Source organism: Brachyhypopomus gauderio, chromosome 7 (assembly GCF_052324685.1).
Source record: "Brachyhypopomus gauderio isolate BG-103 chromosome 7, BGAUD_0.2, whole genome shotgun sequence".
NCBI classification, from domain to species: Eukaryota; Metazoa; Chordata; class Actinopteri; order Gymnotiformes; family Hypopomidae; genus Brachyhypopomus; species Brachyhypopomus gauderio.
This window is the reverse complement of record NC_135217.1, coordinates 21827381-21839476: the sequence shown is the minus strand read 5'-3', so window position 1 is coordinate 21839476 and position 12096 is coordinate 21827381. Positions and strand designations below refer to the sequence as shown.

Genomic DNA, 12096 nt, shown 5'->3' with positions numbered 1-12096 from the left:
GGGAGAGGGCGTGTGGTGTTGGGGCCCAGCGTGGGAGAGAGGGCGTGTGGTGTTGGGGCCCAGCGTGGGAGAGAGGGCGTGTGGTGTTGGGGCCCAGCGTGGGGGAGAGGGCGTGTGGTGTTGGGGCCCAGCGTGGGGGAGAGGGCGTGTGGTGTTGGGGCCCAGCGTGCGAGAGAGGGCGTGTGGTGTTGGGGCCCAGCGTGCGGGAGAGGGCGTGTGGTGTTGGGGCCCAGCGTGCGAGAGAGGGCGTGTGGTGTTGGGGCCCAGCGTGGGGGAGAGGGCGTGTGGTGTTGGGGCCCAGCGTGGGAGAGAGGGCGTGTGGTGTTGGGGCCCAGCGTGCGGGAGAGGGCGTGTGGTGTTGGGGCCCAGCGTGGGGGAGAGGGCGTGTGGTGTTGGGGCCCAGCGTGGGGGAGAGGGCGTGTGGTGTTGGGGCCCAGCGTGGGAGAGAGGGCGTGTGGTGTTGGGGCCCAGCGTGGGAGAGAGGGCGTGTGGTGTTGGGGCCCAGCGTGGGGGAGAGGGCGTGTGGCGTTGGGGCCCAGCGTGGGAGAGAGGGCGTGTGGCGTTGGGGCCCAGCGTGCGAGAGAGGGCGTGTGGTGTTGGGGCCCAATGTGGGGGAGAGGGCGTGTGGTGTTGGAGTCCAACACGTGTGGTGCTGGGTGTCCTCACCTCCTTCTGTGCGATGCCCATCTTGTCTCTCCAGTGCATGAGCACCAGGTCCGTCTTCTCTTTGGCGAACTTCTCCACCTCCTTGGCCGCCTTCCCAGCGATGCGCTGCCACTCCGGGACCTTGGTCCGTCCAAACTGGTCCTGCACCAGGACGAGGAAACCCGGCGGTTAACTGGGTATTAGAACTAGATCCTGAAGAACCAGTCAGACTCTGGGGGTTGGGGTTGGGTTGGGGGTGGGGTTTGGGTTGGAGGTGGGGTTATGGTTGGGTTGGGGTTTGGGGGTGGGGTTATGGTTGGGTTGGGGTTTGGGGGTAGGGTTATGGTTGGGTTGGGGTTTGGGGGTGGGGTTATGGTTGGGTTGGGGTTTGGGGGTAGGGTTATGGTTGGGTTGGGGTTTGGGGGTAGGGTTATGGTTGGGTTGGGGTTTGGGGGTGTTCCAAGTTACCGTTGCTATTTTGAGATTGTCTCGGATGTGCATCCTGTCCATGTCTTTCTCGGGCACGGAGTCCGAGCTGTCCAGGTACGCCAGGAGGCCGGTGGGCTTGAGGCCAGAGAGACGGGGGAAGAGTGAAGAGGGGGAGACACGTCACAGGTTTGAACAATTCGAAGTGATGCGTGTACATCACACACAGCGGGCTGAGAAGACCCGGCCAGGCTGCACTAGTGTGACGAGCTGTGGACTCACCAGGATTCTCTTGAGCAGGTTCAAGGCGATTGGGTTCTCCGCCGTCCATAAGCCCACCAGGTGCCGACTCAACTGTCTAACGAGAGCAGGAGAGCAGAACATCTGACTGCTGAGATGTTCTCACCATCTCCTCACAGAAGCACTTAGGATCGGCCTGGCTTCAAGATGTGCGTGTGGGGGTGCGGGTGTGTATTTCACCTGTTGGTAAGCATCCTCTGGTCTGCGCTAATGGTGAACATGGACGTGTGGAGATGTCTGGGTAAGGCTCCTTCACTCAGGGCTAAATCCTGCATCTTGGTGGCGATTTCTTTATCGCCCTCCTGAACGCACGCACACACACACACACACACACACACACACACACACACATAAATCAAATGCACAACAAACCCCAACAGCAGAAAGGTGACTGCGATCTCACCTCAATGATGGCCTTCATAACCAGACCTGCGCCCTTCACTATAGCCATGGAGGGATGCTAGAGGCATAAACACAAAGATGACGATGAAACACACCAGGACAGCTGCCTAGAGATACCGGGGGAGTTTTGTGGTTGGACATACATGAGCCGCACACAGAACACATCTTTTCATAAGAAGCATTATTATAATTTTTGTAAAAGGATATTTATATGAAATCCACAAACATTTGATATGAAACTTGATCCGTTTTTGTCCAAGTAATCAATCAAGTCCAGATATATGTATATGATATAATTCTAGATATTATTTATTAATAATTGACACATGGTCTCATGATGTCCCTTCTTTGTTTTCCTTGGGACGCACTGAAGGGTCAAGTCATATCACTACTTAACAACCAATACACATGACCTCTGACCTGGAAGAGTTTGAAGAGTGTTCGTCCATTGGAGGCCACCATCTCCAACAGCATATCAAACTGCTGACCTTCAGTTGTTTCACTGTAGGGTGCGCAGAGGGCAAAGGTCAAGAAGTCCAGAAGCGCACTGATCACTAAAGCACCTGTACCATGCTCCTAGATGGGGTGGGTGGGGGAGGGGCAAAGACCGAGAAATGGGGGTTGACAAAATTTGGACAGAAGTGAGACCGGAGAGAGGAATTAATTTTAATTGCCAAAATGTGTCAATTAGTTCCAAAATTGCTCATTCATATTTTTCAGTGAAATACAGTGTTCCGCTCAACTAAATGACAGTGTGGCCATTCACCACATACCACGTTACTGATGAACTTCTCCAGAAGGTTCTCCAAAAACTTCTTGGAGGAGAGCAGCGAGGCCTTGTTCAGTTGCTCCTGCCTCAGGTCATAGTCGTCGTGCATCGGCTACAACGGCAACGTGGGGGAAGCGTAAATATGGAGGCTGTCTGTGTAGCAGGCCCAAACACACAGTGGAAAGAGAAGTACTCTCAAAAGATTACAAAGATGACGGTCACTTACACACATAAGGGCACAAAGCATGTCTATAGCAGCATGGGTAACTCCGTTATTGTTCCTCTTCAGAGCTTTGACCGTCTTCACACCTAGCTTTTCTCTAAACCTACAACAAAAACACAACCCTGTGAAATTGAAGCTATGGAGAACAGGAATGAGGTGGAGAAACAAAACAAATCCCTGCACGTCTGATAGCTGGAGCCGACGGTACCGCGTACAGTGGACGGCAACGCGGGACAGCGTCCTGTCCTGAGGAGACCATGAGCGTAGAGAGGCTGAGATACACAAATGTACATGAAGCAGTAGAGAGGGAACACAATTGAGAAAGACAAGAAAGGAGAGAACAATGAAAGGGAAAGAATGAAACAGGATTACGTCTACTGGACAAACCGAAGAGACGGAACAGTGGAGGACATGGGAGGACATAACGGGGACCGCAAGAGATGCGCAGACAAGACGAGACAAGTATCCTGCAGGGCACTCAGGACAGACTCGCCTCATTACCCAGACAGAGAATTCACGAGAGCACCAGCGAAGAGTCCAGAAGCAACCGACACAGAGCTCAACAGCAAGGAGCGAAAGAGGAAAAGAGGAGATGAAAGGAATGAGGACCAGACGGCAGAAGACAGAGGAGAACGTGTTTTTCATGTCATCGGCAGGTTCTTATAAGTCGGTTCAAAACACTTTCTATGAACAGGACCTAGCAGAGCAGCATTTAGTGACCTGGTAGCAACATTACCATTTTTGGCCAGGCTGACTCGTTAATGCAAATCTGGAAGATTCCAGACTAAAAAATAAAAAACTTAAAAAAAGTCCCTGACTGCAGTTCCTCCCCGTGATATAAACTCGCCTAGCTCATCCGTCAGCTAAAGACCAAACCCTTCGTGTGTCAAATTAGGCTCAGTGGAACAGGGAACACCCTCAGCTCTGGGAGGGCCCTCTGGGACTGGAACTCATCTCATCCAGCTTTGAACAGTGGCTGGGGAGGGCCCGACATACCTGGGGAGGGCCCGACATACCTGGGGAGTTGAGTGAAGGCCTGAAAGCCGGCCTTAGAGGCCACCAGCCGACGGACGGCCTGAAACTGGGCCTCCAGGTCAGCGTTGGGGCCCGCCAGCTCGGCTTCCTGGGACAGCAGAGCCAAGATGGCGTTGTTGATCAGTTTCTCTTTGTTCTCAGAGAAAAGTCCCTGCAGGATAATAAAAATGAGAGATTGATGTAGCTTAGAATGAAGGGTTAAAGAGCATTTATTCAAAAACATCAAAGAATAATAAAACATTCTGGTGAGACAATCCAGTGAATTGTTTTTGTAATAATTGTTTTGTAACGCTAACATTTAGAACCGTGCATCTTAGAATGCACATAGGTGGCCAGAAACACAAATTTGTGACAAATATGTTTTTGCTCAAATTGTCCTTTTAACTTGTGGATTAGGTGTAATAATTGTATTGTAATCCCTCCACGGTTCACGTGGTTATGGAGATAGATTGGCATGAATTAAAGCTGAAGGTGTGCTCTTTAACTTAGACAGAACTTTCAAACAAGACTCTGCTTAAACACAAACTTGACTTTCTAAATAATTACACGCTGTACTAATATTTAAGGATTACCAGTTGTCCACATGAGGTTATTAATTTGCATAAATAATAAATATATTTAAATAAATTTTTTTAACAATTTGATTGACCGGTATAACAAACTGCCTTACGTCTTGAGTAACGGCATGTAGAACTCCACTGTATGAGATGTTGGCATTGAACCTGAACACTGCGTCAGCAAAATTTCCATCTGTATGGAAACACCAGAGAAATGTTCATGACCTCCAGACGTCTGGACACTCTCCAGGCACTGGCATGCAAAGTTCTTACATTTATACTGCAATTTTCAATTATTAGTAAGGTACCAAAACCAGAAATGAACTTTATGCCATCACATACACTAACTACATAAAACTGAGTGTATTGTGGCAAAAAAACGTTTAAAACAAATAATCATAATCTGCCATCATATTTATTATTGGTAAGCAGTGGTATGATTGGTGCTGCAGTGATTTAAACATGAACTACATACTGGGTGGAGCAGCGAGGAATTTGAGGTGGAGGCTCTCCACCTCCTCGTCCACAGGCATGCTCAGAAGGCCCCAGCGCTGCCCTCTTTGGGTGGGGGCCATCTTGACACACACATCCCTGTTACCTGATGCCCTTACGCCATCCAAAAGACTCGCAAGCAGGGAGTCCCTAGAGAGAGAGAGAGAGAGAGAGAGAGAGAGATACAGTGAAACAGAGAGAGACACAGCGAGAGACAGAGAGACACAGATAGAGAGAGACAAAGAGACACAATTGCATTTAGGTTCAAAGTGGGAAATATGGTACTTCGTCGGTCTGCTATATTTAGTTCCATAATAATCTTTGAGAGAACACTGTAGCCATGCTAACTTGGAGGAAAGGATCAATGATGTAACCTTTACATTATAAAGTGATTTCAAAGGCAGCGTCAACCAAACAAAAGCTTCTCATGACCTGCTTCTGCTAGCGATACATCACCATTCGATAATAGCATCTGTGCTCTCATGGTCTATTTGCTGCTTTTGTCACATGACGCAAGCTGATCAGAAATGGCACACGGCTGCCCTGCACCTTTCTCAGCGTCAAAGGACTTTTAAATGGTCCAAAGGCAATTGTCACCTCAGGAGAAGAAAAAACAAAGCCCTGAAAACACGGCTTTTCAGTCACTGAGCAACCGGCACAGAAAAAAAAGGAGGTATTATTCTCTTTGACAGTCAAATTTCCTATTTCCTGCATGACTTCAAAAAAAGACAAAGGCCTTGAGGAGAAAAGAAATGTGCCAGTGTGTTGGTGTGAACATGCATCACCTCTCTGTGGAGCAGTACTTTCGGATCTGTCCCTTGATGAACTCGATGGTGAAGACCTGAGGGTTATCTTCATCACAGATCAGAGCAAACACCTGCAGAAGGGCCATCACCATTGCTCTCATCACACTTCATCATCACCATTGGTCTCATCACACTTCATCATCACCATTGGTCTCATCAAACTTCATCATCACCATTGGTCTCATCACACTTCATCATCACCATTGGTCTCATCACACTTCATCATCACCATTGGTCTCATCACACTTCATCACCACCATTGGTCTCATCACACTTCATCACCACCATTGGTCTCATCACACTTCATCACCACCATTGGTCTCATCACACTTCATCATCACCATTGGTCTCATCACACTTCATCATCACCATTGGTCTCATCACACTTCATCATCACCATTGGTCTCATCACACTTCACTTCTCATCACATTCTTCAAACATTATTCAAAAGCTTGAACAGGCTGTTCAAAGAATGAACTAAATATTGCCATTACTATCATGCATACTAATAACAACAATAAAAGGTCCTAATAGTAATATAAGTTATACTACATTAAACTGAATTACATTTAGCAGTCTTAAAACCACACATCAGGCAAATGACAGCACACAAATTCAAACGTCATCCCGAGCCTCTTATATAAGGACGTAGCTCTAAAGGAGAAGATGGTATTTTCTAACAAACATGGCCCCAACCTCTCCAAAGGGCTTGAGGGTAACGATGTTGTAGGAGGCAGGGTCTCTCTCCACCAGACACGTCTCCGTGAGGGCCAGGATCCTCCGTGCAGGCTCCTGAGAGGAACACCCAAGACTTTACATGCCACGTAGGGCTGCATATTACATCATCTGTTCCTCCACCAATGAACGGCTCCCACTACTCTGAGCGTCCGCAAGACCAGTTACCTAATACAGTATTACTCTGAAAGACACAAGGTCAAAGGAAATGCAAAAGCTATGCAAAAAGTATGAATTAAACAGAAGGCAACGCAAATCTCACTTTTTAAGAGTGTGTGTGTGTGTGTGTTTGCTTCTCACCACGTGGCGGGGCGTGATCTTCTGGACGACGAACTCGGCGAGCGAGGTAATGCTCTCGTCAGAGGAATACTTCCCCAGGCGCTCTGTGAGGAAGCCCTCAAAGTTCAGCGGGTCCTTACGCAGACGCAGCATGATACCGATGTAGTTCCCCGCGTGCTCGATCGCACTGCGGATAATCTCGTCACGGTTCTCCGATGCAAACAGGTGCTGTGGGGGAGGGGGGGGGGGGGGGGGGGGGGAGGTTGGGGTTTATTACCCAAACAAATACCAGAATGGAGTTCATATCAACTCAATAGGTAAACTCTAACCCAACACAGACATGTAGTCCCACACGCATCCACACACTCACCAGTCGGCTGAAGCCCCCATAGAGGATACAGAATCCCCCCTGGTAGTCGGAAACCTCGGCAAAACCCTCGATGCAGCGATAGTCGTAGGAGCAGATGACCCGATTGGTGTGGGTGTCGATCTGGTCGATGCCCCCGGGCGTCACCTCCAGGCCCACCACGCGCCGCGTGTCACTCCAGTGATGCTTATAGCAGTTATAACGCTGTGGTAACATGGGCAGAACCACAAAGACAGCAGTCGCCACAGATGCTCAACACACCCGCAAACATCTTACAAACTCTCAAATAATAATTCTAATTTCTCTTTCCCACACGCTGCGATATGCGCATGCTATAAAGTCCAGTTATGAAATGACACTGATGCTTTATCTTGTATATTCTTTTCTCTACCTTCTATAGCCACCTGACCTTTCCCACTAATCACCACCTGTGAGCTCTGTTCTTTCCTCTGCTGCTTTCAATCCAAAACTGACTATTTTCACCAGCAGCTTCATTCTGTGGTTACATCATCTTTGCCTCCACGTTTTAATGAGCCCTCGAGAGCTCCACTTGTGTCAGATCTTTCATCCTGTTGAGATATCCACCACAAACATCTCCTCCAAGTCAGCATCTTCTACCTGCCTACTTCATCCATGTCCGACTACGATAATTAAAGACCGGTCTGTTGTCACATCTAGACTTCCACTGTATCTTCACATTCATAAGCTCCTTGATCATCTTCAGATGGTTTTCACCCTTTCCATCATGCTGACACGGACTAAAATCACCAACCACCATCTCCGCACTGCTGACTCTGGTCCTCTGATAATTCTGCCTTCTTGATCTCAGCTCAGTATTTGACACCATTTCCCATTCATTTCTCCTGACAACAGGTCTACTATGGGAATCACTGCTACCTTCATTCATTGGTTCACTTCATATCTTTCCACCAGACAACAATTCATTTGTTGCCACCCTAACAGTCAGTGGTTTTGCCTTTCCTGTCTCAGCCATGTTGTCCCCCCGGGGTCAGTTCTCGGGTCTTTTTTCATTATTATTATCTACTTCCTTTCTCGTAGGCACATTATAAGACACCACAAAAATGTTCACTTCTATGCTGATAAGCAACTCTATATCTCCATGGAGTCTTCCGTAACCCAACCTCCCTCCGACCTCTGTTCATGTCTAATGGACACTGAAAACTGGATGACCAATAAATAACTCCTAAATTTACTCCTAGGTATTAATTCTACATTCGCCAAAATATCGACCTAAAATTAATACCATATCCATTATGATTTCCCCCTTCCTCCATTATAAGCAGCCTGTATCATTTCTGATCTCACATTAGTTTTACCACCACGCTCCCCAAATACATCTAAGCAGCATGCAGACTTCACCCCACACTCCTGCCAATCCGCTGCTGAAATACCTCGTGCTCTGGTTACGTCCTGGCTTGGCCACTACGATTCCAAACCACCCAAAAAAGCAGCAGATAGTTTAGGATGTTGTTATTGTAGCACCACCCTCCCCCATTATGTGCCTGTATCACACCTGCTCTCAAACATCTCATGGAAACTCCATCTCTGACCGTCTTCCCCACCCCTCCCCTGCTCCAACCGATCCCCTTTGGTCCTCTTCTGCTGGTTTTCTCATTACATCCACCCACTGCTCCATATGGTACCGCACTTCTGGAACACTGTGCTCCTACACCCAAGACCTCCGAATTCACCGGACGCGTGTGAAGTCCACCGTGTCTGTTCAAAGCTCATTACGCCATCTCGGTCTACTCTTACAGCCTTCCTCCTCTAGCTGTTTTGTTATGTGCCGTCTAGGCTGCTGTATAATACACCTCACTCACCTCACACATTTGTATCGTGTCCTTGCGTTTGTTGAAAGGAATAAAAAAAATAATGTATTGTTGTCATTATTATAAAGTATGAAGTCAAAGATGTGCCTGACCTGAAACATCTGTGAAATTGAATCTCAGTGACAAAACACAAACAGAGAATAAATGTTGCGGCGCTATGATTAATATGGATGAAAGAATGACATAACCTGATATACATTTCCATAAATTAACATGTCATTTGAATGCCTTATTCCTGGGCACACACGGGGCATTCAGAATCTGATGAAACATTACCGTGCGTTGAGGTAAGCCATCAGGCAATGGGAGATAAAGGCATAGCTCCCACAGTAAAGGACAGTCCATCCAACTGTGTGCATAATCTGAACTCAAATGAAAGACAAATTTTATTTAGATACAGTAGAAAAAGTTAATACTCACTCTTCCAGTTATCTTTCCTTCTGAAAAGTCGGTCCTGAATCTCTGTGGATGATGGAAAGACAGGTATCAGACAACCTAAACAATCCAGAACGGTATGTGACAATTTGTATTCAAAGTAGCCAATCAAAGCAGGGGTCCTAGAATAGTGGGCGGAGTCAAGCCCACTTTTTCCCGCTCGTTCTCCCTCATCGTCTCTCTCACCAGGGCCTCTGTCAGCAGCTCGGTGCGATGTTCGGTGGAGAACTTGAGAGTCTCAGACTTCTTCCCGGTGCCTTTCCGGAAGGTGAGATTGAACTCCGTGCCTTGGCCTTTCCCCACTGGAGTGATGCCACAGATATCCCCATAAGGCCACTGCAGGGGGCGCCACAGAGCGTTAGGGCAGTCAGTGGTCGATTCAGCAGGACAGTTCAGCAGTCAGGGCCAACAATAAGAACATACACAAATGGCGCGCGCACACAGACCTGATTTGTTACTTCTAGGGTGGTAGGGTTGTATGTGGTGATGCCATGGGTCCCAACAGAGAAGACCCGCTTGTACCTGGAGAGGAAGCAAAACACACTTAAGACCATCCTTAGACCATCCTTTTTTATTACAGACTACAAAACAGCACTGGAAAATGAATACATGGTGGTTAAACTGGTTAATGTAACTAATTGGCCCCTATGCCACATTAACCTCCTACGTGAAGGGATAGGGTCAGGAAAAAATATGTAGTAGCTGAACCTTGAGGGCCAGGTCTTCAACACTGTTCTTTTCTGACATTAATTAATTACCAGTATTTATGAAATGGAGAACTGGGTCTTGGGTTTAAGGTTGAACACCTCTGCCCTTGTGCCAAACGGTGCAGTCAGGCAGAGCATAACGGCACTACTGAACACACTACTGAACACTTCATCAGGCAGACCGGGGGGGGGGGGGGGATATCTTTCTGGCAGAACCAACCGAAGGGTGTGATTTATAACGACACCACCCGAAAACACCACCACTTATTATAGCAGCAGTTACAAAGAGGGGTGTGTGCATGCGTGTTATCATTCTCACACACACACACACACGAAAGCAAGGATATCGTGTATGAAACATGCATGACAAATATCAGGACAGAAACACATCTGTCGTGTTACAGGGGGCATGGTGCAGTGAGTAGTGTTGCTATTCTCCCCACCACTTAGCCCCTCCCCTAGCCCCTCCCCTTAGCCCCTCCCTGTAGCACTCCCCTTTGAACCCCGAGAAGATCCATCGTGTCCTGGTCCACAGCCTGCCTGAGCTCCAGACATGTCACCCTGGCTTAGGTGTAGGTGAGTGAGGAAGAGGAAGAGATAGAAAGAGACAACTGTGGTGTGAACGCCAGAAATACTGTCCCACTCCATCCAGTCACCGACATCACTGCAGAAACATCTGACCGATACCTTCAAGATATGGTGAAAAGCATGTGAACTGTAGCTGGTTGTACATCCCATTCCAAAACCAATATGGAGTTGTACCCTACTTTGTGGTTCCAACAGCCTCTTCCAAGATTTTGGATTCTATCAGGGAGAATTTGTGCCAAAATAGCCTGTCAGGCAGTTATACTGAACAAGATGGCTTAGCTTCAGTTGATGTTCAGGTGTTCAGTGGGGTTGAGGTCAGGGCCACTGGGGTTCCTCCACAACACAGTGATTCAGGAAACCGAAAGGGTGTTTCCCCCAAACTGCTGCTACATAGCTGTAAGTATCAAATAAAAAGTCTTAATTGTCTTTTGTATTCAGTAGTATTAGTCTTCACTGGGACTAAGGGGCCCAGACTACCGTCCCTCCTCCATCACAACTGATGATCTCAGTCAGGGAGACCCATGGGGGAACCTGAGAGGGGGGGTGGACCAGATGTTTCTCAGCTGTGCAGCTGCATGTGAGGGCCAGACCGCAGGAGTCCAGCGTGGAGATGTCCGCAGCAGGGAGGCGCACTTGGACAGCCTCAGTACTCAGCAAGGAGGATGTTTTCATACTTTCATTGTCAAGTGTTGATATGCAGGACCTGGTTGTGGAGGATAAAACGTACACCAAGATGGGGCAGGCCCAATATTATTATTTCAGCTAACCATGACCGTGGCATGGTCATTAGATTCCAGCGCTTGATGGTGCCGTCAGAACAAACAACCTGCCAATGGCGTGTACCCATCTACTGTGTTGAGGTGAACATGAACATCAGTTCAAGCAGAGAGGAAAAAATAAAAGAATGGGGAAAAAATATGACTGTCTAGACATTTATTTATTTTTTTGGTCAAATCATATGAGATCAAATTTCCAGGGCAAAATGATGAGAGACATCAACATGCCACTTTGATAAATGACATGATGGGTCTGTTTATTTATAGTCTTATTTATAGGGAGTCTCAATACTGGTGAAACAGTCTGTTCAGTAGCTGAGAGGGAACTGGTGCTTGACATAATGGACAGTCCTGTTGGGTTGTGTCCTCGAGGACTGTGTCCATGAGCTACCTGCTGTCTTTCCTCTTCGACATCTCCCAGGTGACGGATACTGTCCCAACACACTTCAAAATCAGTGACCATCATTCCAGTGGCAAAGGAGAACTCGGTACCATGAAGGACTGAAGGGTTATAGCCCCGTTGCCCTTGTGATAATTGTCATGAACTGAAGTGATTTGCTACGGCAAAGAAGAAGTACGTCCCACCAAGAACAGACACCCACCAACAGTTACAGGACTTCAGGCAAAACTGCTTCACAGAGGATGTAATCACCTCTGCTGTCCACCAGTGGTTATCCCACTTTAGGGTTAGGGTCCAGAACAG

At 47.8% G+C, this 12096-nt stretch overlaps 1 protein-coding gene across 3 annotated transcripts in view; it reads right to left on the bottom strand.

Moving 5' to 3' along the window:
- The window catches only part of dnajc13 (DnaJ heat shock protein family (Hsp40) member C13), a 43297-nt gene that overhangs the window by 22072 nt on the left and 9129 nt on the right, over positions 1 to 12096 (bottom strand). For all 3 annotated transcript variants that reach the window (XR_013132394.1, XM_077012600.1, XM_077012601.1), the window contains exons 3-20: positions 9769 to 9844; positions 9509 to 9658; positions 9308 to 9349; positions 7041 to 7241; positions 6692 to 6898; positions 6353 to 6448; positions 5635 to 5726; positions 4833 to 4999; positions 4471 to 4550; positions 3782 to 3951; positions 2769 to 2868; positions 2547 to 2654; positions 2194 to 2349; positions 1775 to 1831; positions 1552 to 1673; positions 1354 to 1429; positions 1114 to 1209; positions 667 to 807 (exon numbers count right to left, since the gene is read on the bottom strand). Coding sequence is in view for 2 of the 3 variants with exons in the window: in XM_077012600.1 (XP_076868715.1) it covers positions 667 to 807; positions 1114 to 1209; positions 1354 to 1429; positions 1552 to 1673; positions 1775 to 1831; positions 2194 to 2349; positions 2547 to 2654; positions 2769 to 2868; positions 3782 to 3951; positions 4471 to 4550; positions 4833 to 4999; positions 5635 to 5726; positions 6353 to 6448; positions 6692 to 6898; positions 7041 to 7241; positions 9308 to 9349; positions 9509 to 9658; positions 9769 to 9844 (2137 nt within the window). In the remaining variant the exon portion in view is untranslated. The remainder of the gene's footprint in view (positions 1 to 666; positions 808 to 1113; positions 1210 to 1353; positions 1430 to 1551; positions 1674 to 1774; positions 1832 to 2193; positions 2350 to 2546; positions 2655 to 2768; positions 2869 to 3781; positions 3952 to 4470; positions 4551 to 4832; positions 5000 to 5634; positions 5727 to 6352; positions 6449 to 6691; positions 6899 to 7040; positions 7242 to 9307; positions 9350 to 9508; positions 9659 to 9768; positions 9845 to 12096) is intronic.